This window comes from Haplochromis burtoni, unplaced genomic scaffold (assembly GCF_018398535.1).
Source record: "Haplochromis burtoni strain Fernald_Lab_line unplaced genomic scaffold, NCSU_Asbu1 Contig_70, whole genome shotgun sequence".
In the NCBI taxonomy this organism is placed as follows: domain Eukaryota; kingdom Metazoa; phylum Chordata; class Actinopteri; order Cichliformes; family Cichlidae; genus Haplochromis; species Haplochromis burtoni.
In genome coordinates this window covers 644,235-665,261 of record NW_024582431.1, presented here as the reverse complement: position 1 = coordinate 665,261, position 21,027 = coordinate 644,235, and the positions used below count along the sequence as shown (strand labels likewise).

The window sequence follows — 21,027 nt, the reverse complement described above, 5'->3', positions numbered from 1 at the left end:
AAAAAAATAACTTTTGTTTACAGTATAGGAAGGTAAGCTGAGTTTTGAGTTAAATTACTGTTTGCTTAAGTGATTGGAAACAGCAGCCAGAGTCATTGTGTCTGTTATTTTATCTCAGGAAGAACCTTTAGTGTCAACAGTCTCATCATGTCTGGTATAGGGTTACACATTATTAAAAAAAGTGCAGGCTGTCTTTGATAAGCTAGTGTCGGCATTCCTAAAACTCAAACCAGTGCTAAACCTGAATGTGAAGCCTCGTTGGTTTTTGCTGCATTTCTTTTCTCTCACACGCAAAGATGTATTTGTGAGAAAATAAATCATGATGCAATGAATTTTCTTTCTGCTACCATTTGTTTGATAAAAATAAAGAAACTATATCTGATTTGGTGCTCTAACTTATCCTATTGCCTTTGTAGGTTATGTATAATTCTATACAAAATAGGAAATGGGTGCAAACAGAAATGAAAATGCTGTATCTAATCCAAAATCAATTTGTACAACTCTAATGAGCTTGAAAGTCCATATTTAGTAGGATTACTTTTATTCTTCAGCACAGCCTGAACTCTCTAAGCAAATGCTGATGTGAAGTGGTGTATGACTAATATCTTTATCCCAGTAAAATATGTTTCATGGCGATTTTGGGCAAAATTTTTCTTCCCCCAAAATACTGCTTCAATAACATTGAGGTGCAGGAGGCCAATCCATTCATCGCTGTCAAACACACTGTCAGCAAAAGTGCTCCCAGATAGGCAAACTGTACCTCTCTCCTGAGCTCCTCTGAACATACTGCTGATTGGTTAAATAAAAACAATCGTATTTGGACTCATCACTTCATCAGACCTGTTGCCACTGAAAACCAGCTTTTTCTCCATGTTTCACTTCCTTTCTTAATACAATCCCACTTCCACTGAGACCATTTCCACTGATCAATGGCCATGAGTACCATTCACAGAGAGTTGGGGGAATGGCTGCAATTGTAAGATGGCGAAAGATGTACCCTTAGTCCCCCTCCTCGATTCAGAGATGGTCTTTCCCTTTTCACGTAAATGGACTCCTTGAGTCTGCCCTCAAACCAGCTTTCCTCCCTGTCCAGGATGTTTACATCCTCATCATTGAAAGTGTCCACTGGCCTGTAGGTGTAAATAGACTGCGTCCTGGCCTGACGAGGTGGCTCTTCTGTGTTGTGCCATCCGCTTCGCCAGAGGGCCGTGCAGAGAGGTTTAAAGGGGCGGGTGCTCAAAGTTAAAAAGGGGCACATTGAACCAGGCTGAATAACAACAACACACATTCATCAAGAATCTAATATGGGAAGGGCAGGGCTGTGTTGATCTGAGACTGTAGACATTAAAAAGTCCATAGGAGAGATGGTAGCTGATTAAACAAGTGTCATGAGATAATAACAAAATGCAAAGATTGGTGACAGCGCTTGGAACCATAAGGCAACAAAAAACTGTGAGAAATAATTTAGGCTCTGCCTGTGAATCACTCTTTGCTTCTCTTCTTCCTTCCATCCCATCATTTCATATATCACTCTCCACTTGCTATGTGAGAACAAGGCACAACTTGCTATTGCAATAAACTATAATCTAATTATCCACACCTAACAACTCCAGCACTTAATCTATAATAAAATGATGACAGAAAAATGTTATAGCACTGCCTTTAGTAGCCTCACACAGCTCCTGCTGTTTCCTCCTCATGTCCTTACCAGCGCATGTCTGGACAATGTTATATCATGAGTAATATTTTTTTTAAATCCATCTAAATAAAACACACACATGCACGCACACACAGTGACATTTTAGACCTTCTTCAGAATACTGTATATACTATGGGCATCATGGTGCTGATCCAGAATCCTTACATTATTATTTATTACTAGAGCTACAATAATAAAGCAAAGAGGAGGGGGAAGTAATAAATATGAAATAATGTATTATGATGATTCCATTTGTTTCACTATCCACTCTGTGCAGGGGCAAAGCTTATTACATTTTTAAACTGTAGAGATACAATCATTTTACTGCTGTAAAATCCAAATTTTGTCTTATTTAAAATATAAATCTAATATAATCTGCTTCTTAATGTATGTTCTTTAAAATACAGCGTGTGTTTTTTAATATATTATAATTATAATAATTATTATGTGGACATGCATATTAGATCGTTTTTTAGTGAAATATAATCCCTCCAGAAAGGCAGGAAAAGCCCGGAAATTAATAATAGTCTAATACTTTAAAACTAAATATGTTCCCTAAAACGGTGACAGAGCTACAGACCCATGACAGTTACCAGGTAGCCAGCAGCTATGACCAGCACTACTTGTGCAGTTAATAAAAGGACAGGTAATGTTTGTCGCGCTGTTGCACACACAGCACGCTCGTTTGTTTCAGTTCGTCAGTTGCCAACAAGACACTTACCAACGTGTACGTAATAAGCTAATACTCCTGGGTGCTACACACTACAGTGTCGCTGTACACCTACTTACTGGTTTTGTCGCATCAGTCTGTGTCTCTGAGTTAACTTGTGTTTCTCCTACAGCTCCGGACCGCTAAAAATGCGCGTGCTCTTTGTGAGCTCGTTCCCGGCTCGTAACCAGCGCGTTCTGCCGTCAAGGGCGATCATTGGTTAAATGTGATCATGTGACTGATGCAAGCCAGATCCTTTTATTTAGCAAAACTGTGATTAATAGTTAAATATTATTGTTGAGGGGCACAGACAGGACTCCGCACGCACACACACATAAAAAATAATAATAATTTTTTTTTTAAAAGTTGCCTCAACAAAAGGGCACTTTGGGCACCCATCAGGAAAGGGGCGGGTGCTCAAGCCCCTCTAGCCCCCCCCTGCACGTGCCTGCCAGAGGTTGTTGATCAATGGTCATGAGAATTTGCATAATTATAATGAAGGAACTGACCTCCCAGCCCATTGTTCCTTCAGTGGGCTGGTTTCAGTCATTATGCAAATGTTGTGTTTATAAGGTTGGGGAAACCTGCAGTCAGAAGAAGTCACTTGGATGAGTGACGAAACGTTTCTCCCACTAAAAACGCTACGTCCAGATGAACAGAATCAACTTTTGGAGATTTACTTACCTGGATGATTGAACACGCATCAAGACATTACACTGTAAATCTTAAAGATATAAAAAGCAGTAACGTACACAGTGAATGTTTACATGTTGATTAAATGTGTATTATCACTTATCTAGCGTGGGCGCCCTTGGCTTCTCACACAGCGGTACTTGTTACTGCCGAGGGCACAAAGTTACGCTGAACATGTGACCTGGCGCAATCTGCACGTCAGCGGTTCGATGTGACGTGGTGCTAGAGGCGTTGCCCGGGGCACCCGGTTCAGTGTAAGTCTGAGTTAGAAAACAGGAGGCGCACAGGAGGATTTCATTTGAAGTGTTCTTTAACGATCCAGATACTCCTAAACTTAGGTCTCCTCTCGTTTTTACTTGTTTGGCGCTGCGCTGTTTCCCCTGAGCCCACAGAGATGATCAGAAACGGTCACCACGCTACTAGCGAGCCTCGTGAAGAAGCCGACTGCACGAAACCGGGATCCTCGGCGTGCAGCCCAGAGAAAAGGAAGCGGGTGGTCCGGTTGTGGTGTGATGGCTGGTGAGTGTGTGTACCCGCTTCCAGTTCTTATTATTAGTGTGGACTTATTAAACTCTTCTCCATAGTTTATTGGTTTGATACGCTATTGTTATGCAATCAACAGCAGGGGAACAGGAGGTTTAGCATGCTATTGCTAACTAGCCGCTTGGCAGTTAGTAACTGAGCACCGGGGCTTATCTGTTACTACGATAACCAGCTTAAATAGCGTATTACGTATAGCCAATGCTACATGATGAAATGCGCAGTGTTTAAACTGCGCTAGAAGTTCAACAGAGGTGAATGCTGTGTTGTCAATAATGTTATTAAGCGTTTATTAAGGAGCCCGTGTTTCACTGATAAGCTTGAGTTGTGGGGAGCTCCATTCAGAAAAGCTGGGCGTTGTTCCTGAGTGGATCATCACGTTAGACCTCTGAGCCCACCGTTTTTCTTCTCCGGTGATCATACACATGCAGAATAGCTGTTAATCATTATGGAGATGTGGACTGCTGTAAAATGAAAAGTAGCCTCGATACTTAAAATATCTAACCTTTAAAAAAAATAGCAATATTGTGTTTAATTTAATATCGTTTCCGTCCTGTTGCTCTCCTCTGCTCGGGCGGCATTTTTCGGTGTCTGTCTTCCTCATGACACACATACCTTGGTAAGTTTGGAGCTCGAGCTGCGTTTAAGTTCAGAGAAAAAGTACTTGTTTATATATGGAAGTATAGGTAAAGTTTACAAGAACAACACACGCAGTTTAAATACATACATTTGTTGTACCCCAGTAAAAAAAAGCCGATTAATGAATAAGTAAAAGCACCGAGAGCCTGTACGAAAGTTAAAAATGTTTCGCCCGGCTTGAAACCCGAAAATCTTCTTCCTTGAATGACATCTGTGGTGAACATACTATACTGGTTTTGACTTGTGATAATTACTAAAAGGTAATGACAGGATATCTTCCAGATGACGACGGTGGTTTTGTTTGATTGTTAATATTTAAACGCAAGCAATTTATGATGATGTTAAACCTGCTTATTTGGCCCACCTGTAGTATATTCACTGCCCACACTTTGGTAATAACTGCACTAGCACTAGTGACTTCTCAGCTTTTGGATCGATAAAGCATCCATGCCATCTGTCTGTCTATCCTTCCTTCCAATGTCTGGTTTTGGGTCATAGGGGAAGGGGAAGCAGCAGTCTAAGCAGAGATGTTCAGACCTCTCTCTCCCTGTCCACCTCCTCCAGCTCATCTGGGGACAACCCGATGCACTACTGAGTCACCCGAGCGACATAATCTCTCCAGTGTGTCCCGAGACTGAGCTGGAGCTTTCCTCAGGCACGATATGCCCAGAGTACCCTGGATGTGTCTGGAAAGAACCACCTCAAGTCCTTTCACTGTGGATGATAAATACTAATAAATAAGTATATCTTAGCTTTTCTTAAATATGTAATGACTTAATTTACAAAAGTAATTTACAACAAACCTAAACAAACAAAATATTTTCAAATGAATGGAATTATATATAGATCAATAGTATAAAATACAATGATAAGATAAATATCTTAATTAGATAAAGACTCCAGCAAAGCAAAATAAAAACATTAACCTGCATAGAAAGTGTCACATTGTTTTTAAAGCGGCTCAGTGTAACAGTGTAAAGTATAGTGACAGAGGAAGCTTGAATTAAACTGTTAAAAGTAGCAAACAGACGATTCTCTGCGCCACAGATGTGTTGCATTGTACAGAGATGCTGCACGAGGCGTGAAAGGTTTCCTGCATCTGTCCTTCTTGCAGCAGATCTGAATCTGTCTTAGAAAAAGTTTCTTCGCTGCCTTTCCAACAGTTTGTCATCACAGCTTCATTTGTGTCCAGTTTTCTGCCAGTCACAGAGTCATAAAGTCCTGGGCTATAAATAAAATAACTGGCTTTACCATTAGAGTAAACAGGTGCCACATTCATGATCGAAACCTACTGGTGCACACTTTCCTTACAGAAAATGTAAGTAAACCTACGCCCATTTAATAAACTCTGCCTGGACAGAAGTGAAACTGATTATTTAAAGGTCAGAGGAACCTCAGACACAACACCTGTGAGTTGTGTTGCCTGCACGGATGTTAAAATATCTCTTTCTTTTTTTTCCTTTTTTTTCACTGCTGTCCCAGTGAGCATTAGTCATCCTTCTTTTACACGTGCACCTTTATCCCATTAGGAATCCCGTCACGAGCACCTGCAGGTCTGACAGAACTGTTTGTTTATTTTCTGATTCGATCAACTGAGTAACGCCGAGTGCTGCTTTGAACGTATATTTACTCAGGGACACGTAGTTCTTTACGCTGCCTGTCTTGCTGACGGCAAGAGACGGGACTTATTTCTAAAACAAGCAAGCGTATGTCTGTTGTGATTTTAAACTCTTCTGCCACAAGCGCATGCTGTGGGGAAAATGCCTGGACCCTTGCTGCGGCTGGACAGAGAGCTGAGTCCTCATTTGTGATGTGTAAATTCTCTCCTGGATTCACTCAGGCAGTCAGTCATGTGGTGGTTATAAATATCTAGTGTACACTTTGTTCGCTGTATTGCAGAAGAGGCGTGTTGGAGTGGTGTGCAGGGCCTGTGGATGTCCTGAGACACAGAAATTATGCAATGACAGGTGAAATATGAGCGTATAGGAGCTCGGGATTCAAATGTTGTCCATGTGCGTTGGCCTCGTGACGGACAGGCGGCCCGACCAGGGTTTACCCTGTCCTCTCACCTGATGACAGCTGGGGGGAGGCTCAGATTCAGTTGTCATTAAGTAAAAATGTTAGTTTCAATGGAAGCTGAAGAAGCATGCTGAGTAGCTTTTCCTTACAGTCGGTATTTTCATGTTAAAATGATAAAATGCCAACAGAAGTTCTTCATAAACTGTGTACTTTTAGTACCTTTAGTCTTAGTTTTTAACTTTTAATCTCAGTCTGTACCTTAATGACGAGTTTTGACACCTCAGTATATATCAGTAAAGCTGTGGTTTGGTGATCATTAGAATAGTTTCTCGGGTTTTTCAGAAGGTAGCTCCATAGACACCCTCTGATTCCACATTCACAGTCAGTTTGTTCCATAAGCAGGTCAAAAATATGACATACAAAAGAGCTTCAAGGGTTACTCAAAGTATGCTTCTAAGGTGCAAAGAGTTAAAGGTGAAGCAAAGTGCTCTGTTGAAAGCGCTTCCATTCACCCGGAGTTTGTTTGCCACATTTAGGGCAAAACTGAATTAATAAGCAGCTGAAATGAAAGATCTCTGTGTGAAGACACTTTGTTCAGTTTGCCAGAAACTGTCAAATGGATAAATCTGTCAAATTTCTTGTAAACTTCGTAAAAAAGTTGACAGCAACCACCCACCTCTTCTTTTTTTCCCCCAGCAGTGATACCTGCAGCACGTAGGACTTTATTTTAAAGCTTTAATGGCCCTTTTTTGCCATTTTAGTTTATTAATAAAAGGGGGAGGAAGATCATAGATGGATGTAGTGAAGGAAGACATGCTAGGGTTGATGTGACTGAGGAGGATGCTGGGATAGGGTGAGATGGGGGCAAATGGACCACTTTGGAAAGATGAAATCTTTTTTTTTGTGGGCCAGTTCAAGGTCATAAGTGGCGTTTTGGGGAATATTGGAGTTCTAAAAAATTTTCAGCAGAGGATGAAAGAGTGTGACCTAGTTTGATCTGCAGGGCAGCGGACCCCAACCTTTTTTGCGCCATGTACCGGTTTATGTCCAACAATATTTTCGCGGACCGGCCTTTAAGGTGTTGCCATGTTTGCTTTACAAACATAATTATCGACTCTTTGTTTCACAATCAGGTTATGCCTTTCACTATCAGCAGAGACTTTGACTATGGTGCAAGAGAGAAAGAGTGCTCACATTTCCTTCCTATTTAAAAGGCAAGTCTACAGAACATTAACTGCACAAGTTGCCAAATAGTAGAAAGCAAATAAACACTGGAATATCGTAGACTTTGTGTCCGTCTAACCTTTCTCCCAGTAACCTTTAGCATTTTTGCTCACCACGACTGTCCGTCAGTTTGTTTTTAGATGGATATAGGCCATGTGATTTAAAGACACTGTCTGGCCCCTGCTGTGCAAGGTCACCAAAATAAAAAAAAGACACGACAAGGTCGTGAAAGGTTGTTTTAAAAGACAGTGATGCTGTGAGCCTGCAGGGCTTCAGACGAAAAGCCTAAAGCTGCAGGGTGCTGGTTACCAAGGCCACACTTGTGTTTTTATTCATTTGTTTGAGCCCTTAATGTATCCATTGTTTTCCACTGTGATGACGTGTCGCCTCTTTCCATCTCCACAGTTATGACATGGTGCACTACGGTCACTCAAACCAGCTGCGGCAGGCCAAAGCCATGGGAGATTACCTCATAGTGGGCGTCCACACAGATGGTAAGACCACAAGTACAGACCCTTTCTTAACCCTGATACAGTGATTAAATATTAATTCCTGACTAAACGGTCGGTCATTCAATGGAAAAATTGCCAATCACTCAGCTGTGTCATGGTTTGAATTTCTCAAATCTCATTTGATGTTATTATAATAATTTTTAAAAAAGCAGAAGGAACCATGGCTGTAGGATGAGCCTGGTATCAAAATGTATGTCAAAATTATATTACATGCTATTTATATATGTTATTTTGACCAGCCACCTATCCCACACGGTCATATGACCCTTCAAACGTAAAAGGCACTTAAAAAAAAAAAAATTGGATCTGGCAGTGAATTACCTGAAAACAGATCAAACATATGCCATGTCTCATGATAGTGATGCTCAAAGTTGATCACAGACATCATTTTTAACAAAAACAAGATTTTAGCTTTAGCTTATGACAGTTCGAGCCGGTGAAAAGGTATTTGAGCTTAAATATGTTTTCCAAGCCCGGAAATCTGATCCGGATAGCTCCGCTGTTTCAGAAGTTATAAGGGATCTAAATGCTGGGAAAATAAGGCAGTTTTAAAGACTGTATAACTCGAATGATATTTGTATTTCAGAGCTTTGCTTAATAGCTGATTCTGAGGGCGTCAGGCGGGGCTGATTTTCTATGGAAAGACTTTAGTCTGTTCAGTCACATCCAGTAACACTTTATCTCTAAATTATAATCAATAAAGTTTTATGGTAGAAGTAAATAAAGATGTTGCTCAATGATTAAACACGGAGCTAACCTTTGTCAGATTTTTCCTGCTTTAGCTGTGAACATCAGAGGCAGACCTTTGATTATAATCAGCTGTTTAATGTGGATGTTTAAGATTTCCTTACTGGAAATGTGTTGGTTGAAATAAAATATAAATGTAACTTTGTGATCTACATTTTTGATTAATAACCATTTATTTACCTAAAACCCAATTTAAAGCTGAGATCTCCAAGCACAAGGGCCCTCCAGTCTTCACTCAGGAAGAGCGCTACAAGATGGTGCGTGCAATCAAGTGGGTGGATGAGATAGTGGAAGGAGCACCATACGTCACCACCCTGGAGACGTTGGACAAATATAACTGTGACTTCTGCGTTCATGGAGGTGAGTCCGTTTGAATCTCACAGCCTAAAACGTTTGTTGTTACACATTGTCGCTGTGAAAGAATCCTCCCAAGTCACTGGGTTGTGCAGTGCAGGGTTAAGGCACTCGTGAAATCAGAGCTACACCATCTTTTATGTGCCATCTCCACCAGTTTGCTGATGTAGAGGCTGCTCCCTGCTTAATTTTTAGGTTGTCTTGCTGGTTTTGTCCATTTTTATCTCAAAGAAATATGAGAACTGCTGAACTTTCACACGTCCACATATATCGTTAGCTGATTGCTAATGGACTTACGATGGACAGTTGTAAATTTTAACATTTAGGGGGGTTGGGAAGCGCATCTGTAGCCGGTTCGATCCCCGTACTCTCTGTCCCGGTCGTTGTGTCCTTGGGCAAGACACTTCACCTACCGCCTACTGGTGATGGCCAGAGGGGCCGATGGCGCGATATGGCAGCCTTGCTTCTATCAGTCTGCCCCAGGGCAGCTGTGGCTACAACCGTAGCTGCCTCCACCAGTGTGTGAATGCAAGAGTGAATGAATAGTGGCATTGTAAAGCGCTTTGGGTGCCTTGAAAAGCGCTATATAAATCCAATCCATTATATCACTCAACCAGAGTACATGATGTGATGTTTATGTTTCCCAGATGACATCACGCTGACGGTAGACGGCAAGGACACATATGAAGAGGTCAAGCGAGCAGGCCGTTACCGGGAATGTAAGCGCACTCAGGGCGTCTCCACCACTGACCTGGTGGGTCGTATGCTTCTCATGACCAAAGCCCACCACAGCAACATAGTGAGTTTACGTGGTTCTCTTTGGCGTGTGGATAGCTGTTGTTTATTTTATTGTCAGCCTAATCTTTTCCTCTCTGCAGGATAACCCAGATTACCAGCAGCATACGGACAACTTTGGAAAGGTAAATGTCATTTACTTTTAGTTTCAAGGGTTTGTGATATTTGCTAGTCTTTGCTCATCATCCCGACGATAGGAATGTGTCAGAGGCGCTCAGTGCTGTTTATATGTCATCATTAAGGGTCCTAAAGGCCACAGTCCCTGGACAGGAGTTTCTCAGTTCCTGCAGACATCCCAGAAAATCATCCAGTTTGCCTCAGGAAAGGAGCCTCAGCCTGGAGACACCATCATCTATGTGGCTGGAGCGTTTGACCTCTTCCGTATCCTTATCACATGAAAAAAAAAAAAAAAAACAGAGCTGAGTTATGAACAAAGAGATTTCTGTGGTGAACATGTTGTTGTAGCTGTTTCCTTGACGACAGCATCTCTGCAGACATCGGCCATGTTGACTTCTTAGAGATGGTATATAAACAGGCGGAGCGGCCGTATGTCATCGTAGGTCTACACTTCGACCAGGTACATCTCAAGATTGAAAAATCTTTTCCCCCCTGCTGCGTCAGCAGCTTTCAGGAGAAACATTTGGAACAAGCTAAATTAACAGAAGCTCACAATTAAATAGAAGTAATGGAAACTAAAGTCCTTAATGACTGTAGTCAAACTTTTGGGGAGAATTGAACGTGAAAATGAGCCTTGTAACTGCTGGCTGAGTCAGTTTTATTAATAAGGGTTCTTATTTAAGACCAGGATTGACTAAAGTGCATTTTGATCCATCTGCTCATTTTCAGATGGCCACTCTTCCCAACATTTCATCCAATTTTGAAGAAATTGTGCTCCTATAAATAAATTGAATCGTGTTTTGCTGTGTAAATTTCACATCTCATTATCTCTATTAGAACTTTTGACCTCTATTTTTTTTTCTTTTTTTGTTTTGTTTTGTTGATTTTTGTTGATCAAACTCGGGAACAGCAGTCAGCTCTTTTCATTGTCACATTTAGAGGAAGCATAAGAAATAAGAAAGCAGTTTTGCTACTGTCACATCCGTATCTGAGATAAATATTTGAAAAGGAAGAGCATCGAGGTAATCACTGATCTCGTCCTGTTCTTCAGGAAGTGAATCGCTACAAGGGGAAGAACTATCCGATCATGAACATCCACGAGAGGACCCTGAGCGTCCTCGCCTGCCGGGTGAGTTCGCATAAGAGAAATGTTCATAACAGCGAGAAGTTTTTTCTGCCCCGCATAATCACACACTGAACTTGGCTAAGCGCCATTCATTCCTCCTGATCAGCTATCAGTCAGGAACAATAAGTCTCTGTGCCCCTTCTGCATCATGTGTTGGTGTTACCTACGAGAGTGTTACACAGTCTATAAAAGCATTAAGTCGCTCCGCTCTGTCATCAGTTTTTACCAGAGGTTGTTCACTGAGCTGTGGAAGCATACTGACCTTTGAGGTCTCCTGTAAAAGGTTTTTGGTTAAACTGTGTGAGCAGAAATGCACAGATGTGATACTGCCATTATAAGGTTAATCATTTAATAACTTTTCCTCTCACTGGTCTCGGTGTGTCTGCAGTATGTGTCAGAGGTGGTGATTGGTGCTCCCTATGCAGTAGGCAAAGACCTGCTGGATCATTTTAAGGTGAGTTGTAAATGTGTGGCGCCCCCTGGTGGTATGAGATGTGTTAAACATGCTGAAGTGGTTAACCATTATCATTTCAAAAATGTGTTTGATAGCCTTGTATGTGATCACTGAGTTTCAGATAAATCTGATTTATATAGGAGCTGTTTATATACAAAAAAAAATAAGGAGATAAAAGGATGTTTCTGTATTTTGTCATGGTTTAATCGAGTGTGTTTGAATGTGCAGGTGGACCTAGTGTGTCATGGGAAGACTGAGGTACTTCCAGACAAGGATGGGGTGGATCCCTACGCTGTGAGTACACTGTTAATAAACACTGTGGAGATATTGTGTCACAGATGCACAAGGATTCACTGGCGATCCAGTTAAGTCCTTTTTTAAAGTGGTTTGGTGATAGCAGGCAGGCAGCCTGATGGGAAGTACTTTAGTTAAATCCAGAGTCTCCACAAAGCCTCCATCCCTTACGATTATTCTTTTTTCCTTTCTCACATTTTCTGGACAAGCACTCGTGGCAACGGACAAAAAAACAATAAAACAGAGAAAGAAATAGTTTGAGGTTAGTCAGAGATAATCCTTGACCAATGTGGGCAGTGAGTATATCGCAGAGATGAGCAGCAAAAATTCCTCTGAGAGGGCGTCTCAGCTCTCCCTTCGAGACAGGCTGAGGAGCTGAGTCACTCAGGAGGGACTCAGTAGAGCTGCTACCCCTCAACACTAAAAAGAGCTGTCATGGTTCAGACATCTGACCAGTAAGTGCTGGATACCTCTTAGGTGAGACGTTTTGGGAAAGGCCACACCCAGAACATGATGGAGAGATTATGTCTCTCAGCTGAATTGGGAACACCTTTGTTCTCCCTGGAGAGCTGGAGGAAGCAGCCAGGGAGAGGAAGGTCTTAGCATTTCTGCTTAGACTGCTGCTGCCCAAATCCATTTAAGCAGGAGAAAGGGATTTGATCCATCCATTAGGAGTTATGTGCTCAAAGCTAAGATGAGCATAAAAATCACTTTGTCTTGATCTGTTTTCACACGTGTACTACAGCCCTGGACTTTTACAGAGGTCACCAAACAAAAGGTGCATGTGGAAATGCAAATATCAGACGCAGCCAGGTCAGACATTGAATGGACTTTAACCTTTGCAGCTATGAGCAAATACCACAGCAATTTGTGCGGTAGATTCCAGGCTTGTGAGTGTCATGTGCAGTGCACACCCTGCACAGGCAGCTGCCTCATCTAAACCAAACACTTTTCTCATAAATCAATCTAAAGCTGGCTATTTCCTGCTGTGTGCTACATGTTAAGGAAGGACAACTTTGGAAAAATGTCCTGATCTGATTCACTTCTTCAAAGTTTATCTATTCAGGACTTTTCATGGTCCTGAATCAAATCATGAGTCCGCCACAATCGTTAGATTCGATGAATGATAGGTGCTTCACTTTGGATTTAAACCATTAACCCATCTGGCCTGAAGTGGCAGTATAGAGCAAAATATCTGCTAGTTGCTTTATTCTGATCAGTTATGTTTTTGCCCCCTCAGGAACCAAAGAAGAGGGGGATATTCAGGGCTATTGATAGTGGGAACAATCTCACTACTGATGACATCGTCCAAAGGATCATTGAAAACAGGTCAGGGACTCGTTGCTTCTCTGGGTCTTCATTTTCTGTATTTATAAATCTGTATCTTCATCCTTTGTTTACTAATCGGTCTTTTCTTGTTAACAGGCTGCAGTTTGAAGCCAGGAACCAGAAGAAAGAGGCCAAGGAGATGGCAGTGATTGAAGCAATGAAGAAGAGAGAGCATAAGCAGCAGGGCGAAGCTCCAGCTCAGACTGCTCACTAATAAAACGGCAAGCACGGCCCCAGAGTCTGTTTTACTCGTCCACGGACTCTCAGGTTTAAGAGCATGGACCCGGACAGAGTCCATACAGTCCTCAGCCTGGGCCTGGCTATTCGGTTTCTCTGCTAGTCCACTGAGTGCAAAATCCTGCTTTGAATATTTTGGTGAATCAGCGTGCTTATCAGTATGGACTGCTCCAGCCTAAAGGGTTTAGGATAGATCCAAAAAGTCCAAAAACCCACTAAGACCTTAATCTGCAGCATCCCTTTACTCTTCCTCCACAGAAAACGTTTATTTTCTGTTGTGCACTGTTTTTGTCCATGAAGTCACACACTACATGTCCCCGTATAGGTGTAGAAATGGTATGTTAATTTTGTAAGTATCCTTAACTTATTGACACAGTGTTGATGTCATTGTCGGTTATGTTTTTAGATTTTTAACCAGCTTAGTTTTAACGATCATTCTTAAAATTATCATCAGCACGGTTGAATGTACTTTGTTTTTAAGTAATTTTCATCCATTTAATTTGTAGATCTCACTTTTTAAAAAAAAAAATCAGTCCTAAAAATATATCTTTTAAACGATCTGTGAGTGGTCGAATAGTTTTAACTACCTGAATTTGCACCAAGTGTGTGTGTGTGTGTGTCTGCGCGTGCGTGTGTGTGTGTGTGTGTGTGCATTGAATGAGGTCACTGAAGGTGTGTTTGGTCTATACTAGAATAGTGCCTCAAAAGCTATAACTAATGTAAGGGCTGTTAATTGTCTCATTGTCTGATTCCACAAACTACAGCATATCTGCAGCTACTCCTGTTTCTGTTTATAAGGAATGTGTTGGAGAAGATGGGATTTTTTTTGTTTCCCTACTTCAGGAGACAATCCAAGAAGTCACGTGAACATAAAGTCCGTTGCTTTTCCTGTCTTTGTATGGGGAGCATTAAAGGTGAATTGTTACAATTATTCACAATCTTTCAATCACTGTCTGAGTTAAAATATTTGCTTTATTTAATAAATAACAATGTGGCAAAAGCGTGGTTTTTAATTTCATTTTATTAAGTTTTATTAAATAGTGCCTGCTGATTTAAAAAAACAAAGAAACACACAAAAAAAACGGTCCTTAACCACTCGTTTCAAGATGCTTTACACAATGCAGATACTGAAAAATACGTAATTCTATGGAAAAAAAAACAAACAATGCAGTGATTTGCAAATTTCATAAAATCACAATAGAAAACGTTAAATGTTTAAACTGAGAAACACAATTTTAAGAAAAAATATTTTCACACATTTCTTCCCATGATTCTCCAAAATCTTGATTTGGTGAAAGATCTGGACTGTAGGCAGCGACTGGACTTTTCTACTGGGAGGCCTTGCTGTTGTCATGAATGTATTTTAGCGTTGTTGCTGAAATGTGAACGACCTTCCTTAAAAAAGACGACCGGATGAGGGCATATGTTGCTCTAAAACTTGTGTATCCCTTTCAGCACTGATGTCTTTCCAGAAGTAAAAGCTGCCAATTCTATAGACATTAATGCACTCTGTCAGCTTTGGAACCAAGTGCTGATAACAAGCTGAAGGCAGCATCCATGTTTCTCAAAAGGAATTTCTAGTTTTGATTCGTCGGGTCACAGAACAGTTTTTCACTTCACCTCAGCCCATTTTAAATGAGCTTTGACTCAGAGAAGACTGCAGTCTAAGGGATTGGCCACATGGGATGGGTCGAAGTACCCTTGCACTCTGAGAGTGAAGTTGGTAATGCACTATATGGATAAAAGTATTAAGTCACACCTCTTAATCATAGTTTTCTCAGGTTCGGTCTGGGCCTGTTAGATCCAATGAAAGGAAATCTTATTGCATGAGCTTAATTTTTTTGTGATAATTATATGCTTTTAACTTTGTGGGAATACGTTGTGGAAACCCCTTTTTCTGTTGCAGCATGACTGTGCCCCACTGCACAAAGCAGGGATCATAAAAGCAGGGCTGAATGAGCTTGGTGGAACTTGATTGGCCTGCATAGAGCCCTGACCTCAGCTCTATCACACACCTCTGGGATGAACTAGAACAGAGATGTCTGACCTTACACATCCACTTCTGGATGAATATGCAAAACTTTCCACAGACACAATCTGAAATTATGTGGAAAGCCTTCCCAGAAGAGTGGAAACTGTCACAGCTGTAAACACAGGACTGATTTAGAATGGGATGTTATAAAAGCTCCTGTAGGTGGCCGTCTGTCTTTATCGTTAATCATACTATGAACACATTAAGATATGATGGGGCCTGAACATTCGCGCCTTTGTATCTATGATGAAGGATTTTAAATCCAATTCTGGATTTAAAGTTGAGTGAAGAGACATATGAGCTCTGTGGTGTTTTGGATTAACTAAAGGCTTTTCAGGGAGTTTTTGGGACAGTCTAACGATAGTGAATTATGATAGTCCTGCCTCAAAGCAACAAATACATGAACTACTTTTTCAAGTTCACCCTGAAAGAGGATGTTTCTAATTTTAGACATGTTGCACAGATGAAAGAAAGCAGCCCTACTTGTGCATTTGATGTCTGTATTACCGCTGCCACATAATGTGTGCTGCCTGATGACAGAGCGTGGTCAGCACATAGTCACGGTTCACTGAGGCGGTGAAATGAGGCCACAGCCACTCAGAAACAAATAACTCACATGGTTACCATCCAGCCACCCTCAGATCTGACCAAAGACTGCAAACCTTCACATAAAAAACAGTAAATCTCTAATCAGCAATCCTCAGTGTTCCCGAGGAGTTTGGGCATCACTCTGGACATCACCCATAGAAGCTCTGTTTGATCTAACTTTCAGAGCTCTGTACGGATGCTGAAGGTTTGAAAACACATGGACTTTATTCCACATGTTGAGTTATTGAGGCGCTCAACCAAGAGGAGATACACTTGGTTTGTGGAAATAATGCCAGTGGCTTTTCATCCAGAAAACATCTCACAAATTAGACATTCTGGAGGAAATTGTTTTTATGCTTTAAGAGTGATACAAATAACATAAAATAATATTTACAATAAAGGAAACGTAAAAGAAATCAAACTAATCAATATTTTAGTGTCTTTCAGTCACTAGGCTCACTTCAGGCTCTGACTTACCTTCATTTGGCTTTTGATACTTTCCAACTAGCACCCTTTAATCACAGACTTGATTTAAATGCAGAAAAGAATTATTGTATAAGTATAATTATGGTTTTCTCCACACTGACCATCCTGCAATTAAAACTTTAAATGGCATCAGCCTTATTCCTGCTGAGTCCAACAAAAACATGGAGCTTTGTATTAGTTCAGTCAGGCCGTGAAGTCGGTGCCAGCCCACATCAGTCAGTGGCTCAGCTGACACCTTTCTACACATCTCACTGGCAAATCTGAATTAGGGTGTGCTATTTAGCTTGTTTCTTGAACATGGTTACGGTGTATCTGCGAGCCACTTTGCAACCCACACTTCCATTTCCTCCTTTCATGGCTGTATCTGCCTGAATCAGTGTTCTGCACTGGCTCTCGCTGTGGCTTCCCATGCCAAATATAAATCACTGCAGACGCACATAGCAATCTTTTGTCTATAGCGGCCCTGGCTAAAGCAGGAATTTAGCTCAAGAGCTACAACAGCAGACTTTCATTTGAGATTTATATCCAACATCTGGCTGAGAAAGTTAAAAATTAAACTTCTTGGATTGAATAAAAGGATGTCTGTCTTCTCCAACCTTTTAAGGTATTGTTAAGTCAGCCGTCATGTCTCTCCTCAACTATGAAGATATTCTGTATGGTCATGCAGCCTAAACAAGACTCCAGCACCCAACCCCTCCATGCCATAGTCCAATTTATAAAGATCTGCTGTTTATCATGAAAGCTGTCATTTAAGCCTTCCAGTAAACCAGTAAATATACATTTACTGTTGTGAAACTGGACTCCATCATTCCTTTAGAGAGTTTAAAACTATTATGGAATCCTGTGATCTTTGTAACAATGTATTGTTTATACTGTTTTTCTTTTCAGGTATAAGTAGGGTGACTATATCCCAACAAACTAAATGTGGGGCAAGCACTGTGTTTGTGTGAGACAAGATGGGACACGTCGACACTCCTAAGAGATATGAAATAAAAATTCAGAATGTGTGAATTTTATTTCACAGTTATTTCCTCTGCTCTTCTGCCTGGTAGCAGGCTTCTTTTTAGCTTTCAGTTTGGAGGTATCCATAAATTGGCATACCTTTTTTATTTTAACAATATCTGCTCATTTTAGCAGTTTTTTTTAAATCCAAATATGACCCATATACCGTGTCACTACACACTGCATTTTCCTCCTATGCAAAATTTAAAAGTGACTCAAGCAAGAAAAGGAGAAAAAAAACTCTCAGCATATGTCATTACTTTTTCATTTGTGTGAGCTTTCATTATATTCAGCAATAACAATATGTTTTATTCAGCTCTGCAGAGGTTTTGACTTTTTGGTCCCTTTAACTTTCCCTGATGATGAGTACGCCATTAGACAGGCTGACCTTCTTCTGACTTGAATAAAAAGCCTTTCTTTCATATGCAGTGGGTAAAAGACAGGCGTGAGGAATGTGCGTGTCCTGCAGAATCAGTCGAAAATGAGCAACATTGACTCAAAATGTGGGACAGATAGAGAAAGACTCAATGTTGCACAGTCTCTCACAAAGAGGGATATTTGATCAGCCTAGGTACAAGTTATCTCAATGAGATCGTCTGATCAAATGAAATTTGAACTAATATAAAGGCAAGGTATTCAATTAAAATGTCTTCATATTGAACAGCTAAGTTTTTTTTAATGGAAAATAATAATTTTAAATTCATACAAAGGCTTTTTCATTTAGAAACCACTCGTTATTTCTAAATGCTCCAAACACCGATATGAAATAGTTCGCATTTCACAGTAGAAGTGTTTTTATGGTTACAAACACCCTTTTGTTTTGTTGCACAACCTGTTAAACCACGTATCTGTTTCTCTCTTTTAGGAGGCGGATTTTGACGAGCTCATAAACTGTAAATCCCAGCATGCCTTTGCACAACCTAACATGATAACTGAATATACCTGAAACGTCCTACCTGTGCGTCATCGCGACGTTACGCAAGTCGATTGTGTTTTTGTAGGCTACAATTAAAGTAAGTGATAACAGCTGAAAAGTAAAGAGAAATTAGGTCTATAATGTAGTAAGTGGAGGTTTTTAATTACGTCACGCCTATTTTATTTTTCATGAACAGGTGAAATACACAGAGTAGCAGCAGCACTTCAGCACGTCGCTTCGGAAGTCCAAAGGATTTCCATCTGGGTTGCGGGCAGCAGGGGGCGGAGGTAGTGTTTTTCTTTTTTTGGATGAGTTGGGGTCTTTGCCAAGGCGGCAGGACAGAGTTTGAACTGCTGCGGCGGAAAGCGGCCGAGCAGATTTGCGGTTTCTCTCTTTTTGTTTTTTAACGCCCAGGACAGGCGCTGAAACCTGACGCTAACTGGGGGGAAAAGCGCTTGTGGCTGTGCGTAAAATCAGTTTTGTCTCGAAAGTTTGAAATAACTCTTGGAAGTTTGAAGAAGGTTGTTTTGGCAATGGCCTGGACTTTTTTCTTTGCCGAGGTAACTCCTCTTTTCGCTCTGCCGGTTTAGTTTTGGAGTAGAGGCAGAGCCCGAACTCGGAATATGCAGCTTGTAGAAAGAAAGTCGGACTGATCCCAGGTTGGATTGCCCTGCTTTTGTTTTCTCTCTGGCCGGGCTCGTGGAGGAGATGCGCGCTCAGGATGGGACTGTGCCTCGGTACCGAAGTTACAGAAGAGCAGAAGAAGGCGAGGATACACAGCGAAAAGATAGACAGAGAACTTTACGAATCTGCCAAGCGGGAGATGAACGTGGTTAAAATACTCATTCTTGGTGAGACTGACAGCTTTAAATGAACCCAGCTGTTGATGATTTTAGTTTAAAATAACTCATATTCCATGTAAACTTTAATTTTTGAAGCACAAATCCTACTTTGACACCACACTTTGATTTTATAGATAACTTTTACAAATAAAGCCCGATCACAGTTGAACACACAGTAAAACAAGTTTTAAAACACTTTTTTAACCATCTCACGTTCTCCTACAGGTGCAGCAGAGAGCGGCAAAAGCACTTTGGTGAAACAGATGAAAATCATCCACAGTAATGGCTTCACCAAGCAAGAGCTGTGCACCTTCAAGGTGAGAAACACTCTCACGCTCACCCTGCCTGTGTTTTTTATCAGTTTATTAGCATATAGTGCTTCCACTAAGCTCTTGTAGAGGATCTAAACAAATGCATGACTTCAAAAGATCAGTATCACGTGTGGGGTTAGAGCACGGGTGTCATCTATAAGGCCCGAGGACCAGAACCTGGAACGGCAAAAACTCAAATCCGGCCCGCTGGACAGTTTTGCAAACATGATAGAGGGCATAAAATGTAAGTTTTACAGCTTTTCCTGCTGATAAAGACCTCTCCACAGTGATTCATACCACAGCACAGACGTTAAGTAAAAGAGAAATGATTAAATGGCAGAAAAGTTCCCTTTTTTCACTTTCTACTATAAAAAACTTTGCTTATACACACAGGCCACTGTGGGCAGTGAGCTACCAAAAACGTTTCTGTAATTTTATGCATTTATCATCTAGAAAAAATGAGATGTACTTTCATATTATTTAATTAATTAATTAAAAAAAGACATTGCACTTCCTTATTCTATATTAAAATATCTCAGGAATTAAGTATGTAGTTAAACATCTTTGCAATGACAAAAGGGGGAGTTTCATTCGTCCAGCTCACTTAAGATGAAAGTGGTCTGTATGTGGCCCTCAATGTAAAATGAGTTTTTCATCCCTGATTTGGAGTCTAGTTTCCTTTCAGGTAATAACATGACTTCGACAAAGAGCTGAGATTATGCTGCAGACACAGGAATGCATTTCAGTTTTTTTTGTTTTTTTTTAATGATTAGAGAAGAGATAGAGATGAGATGGAAAATGAAAGCAAAGCCTGGTTTTCCTGCAGGGGGGAGATATCTCATGATACCCAGGATCAGGCACAAGTTGGTATGCAGTGATTTGGCTCACATCTGCTCTTCCTTCTGTTTGTGTGAGAGTGACTGAAAGCCAAATTCCTCTGTTGTACTAGAGGTTGGGATGGGGAGGGGAGAATGGAAACGGTTCAACACACACACACAGTTTTTTTCTCCCATTAGCTTGTTTTTAACGAGGGCTTATCCTCTTTGACCTCTTCTCTTATTGTTTTTCCTGATTTTTACTTTGCTGTACTTTGCCAATCACGTTCTCTTGCTTCTCCTTGCTGTGTTTAATGATGTGATGACAGGAAGAGTCTTCAGGAAGGGTCTTCATCATGCTTCAGTTACCTGTTCTGTCTCCCAGCAATAACAGTCCTGTCAGTGGAAAAGTCTGACAGTCAAACCTCTTTTTAGATTGTGAAACAGACCACGAAGCTGAAAAGAAACTCAGAAGTTAGGAGGCTGGAGTTTTTCTTGAACCAGTGCTGACTATAGTATTCATTTAAAATAAGTTAACCGGATGTCT

The 21,027-nt window shown here is 40.9% G+C and overlaps 2 protein-coding genes across 2 annotated transcripts in view; both read left to right on the top strand.

Moving 5' to 3' along the window:
- The first annotated feature begins 3,307 nt into the window (after positions 1–3,307).
- On the top strand, positions 3,308–13,982 carry pcyt2 (phosphate cytidylyltransferase 2, ethanolamine). The gene is made up of 12 exons (XM_005925075.2): positions 3,308–3,620; positions 7,929–8,017; positions 8,981–9,142; positions 9,784–9,935; positions 10,015–10,056; positions 10,174–10,312; positions 10,426–10,508; positions 11,100–11,177; positions 11,563–11,628; positions 11,857–11,922; positions 13,163–13,251; positions 13,348–13,982. Exons 1-12 carry the CDS (start codon positions 3,496–3,498, stop codon positions 13,463–13,465), a joined length of 1,209 nt encoding a protein of 402 aa, XP_005925137.1. The 5' UTR covers positions 3,308–3,495; the 3' UTR covers positions 13,466–13,982.
- A 4,561-nt stretch (positions 13,983–18,543) lies between these two features.
- The window catches only part of gnav1 (guanine nucleotide binding protein (G protein) alpha v1), a 44,742-nt gene continuing 42,258 nt past the window's right edge, over positions 18,544–21,027 (top strand). Inside the window, exons 1-2 of the mRNA XM_005925077.3 lie at positions 18,544–19,363; positions 19,580–19,671. Coding sequence (XP_005925139.1) covers positions 19,234–19,363; positions 19,580–19,671 — 222 coding nt within the window. The 5' untranslated portion in view covers positions 18,544–19,233. The remainder of the gene's footprint in view (positions 19,364–19,579; positions 19,672–21,027) is intronic.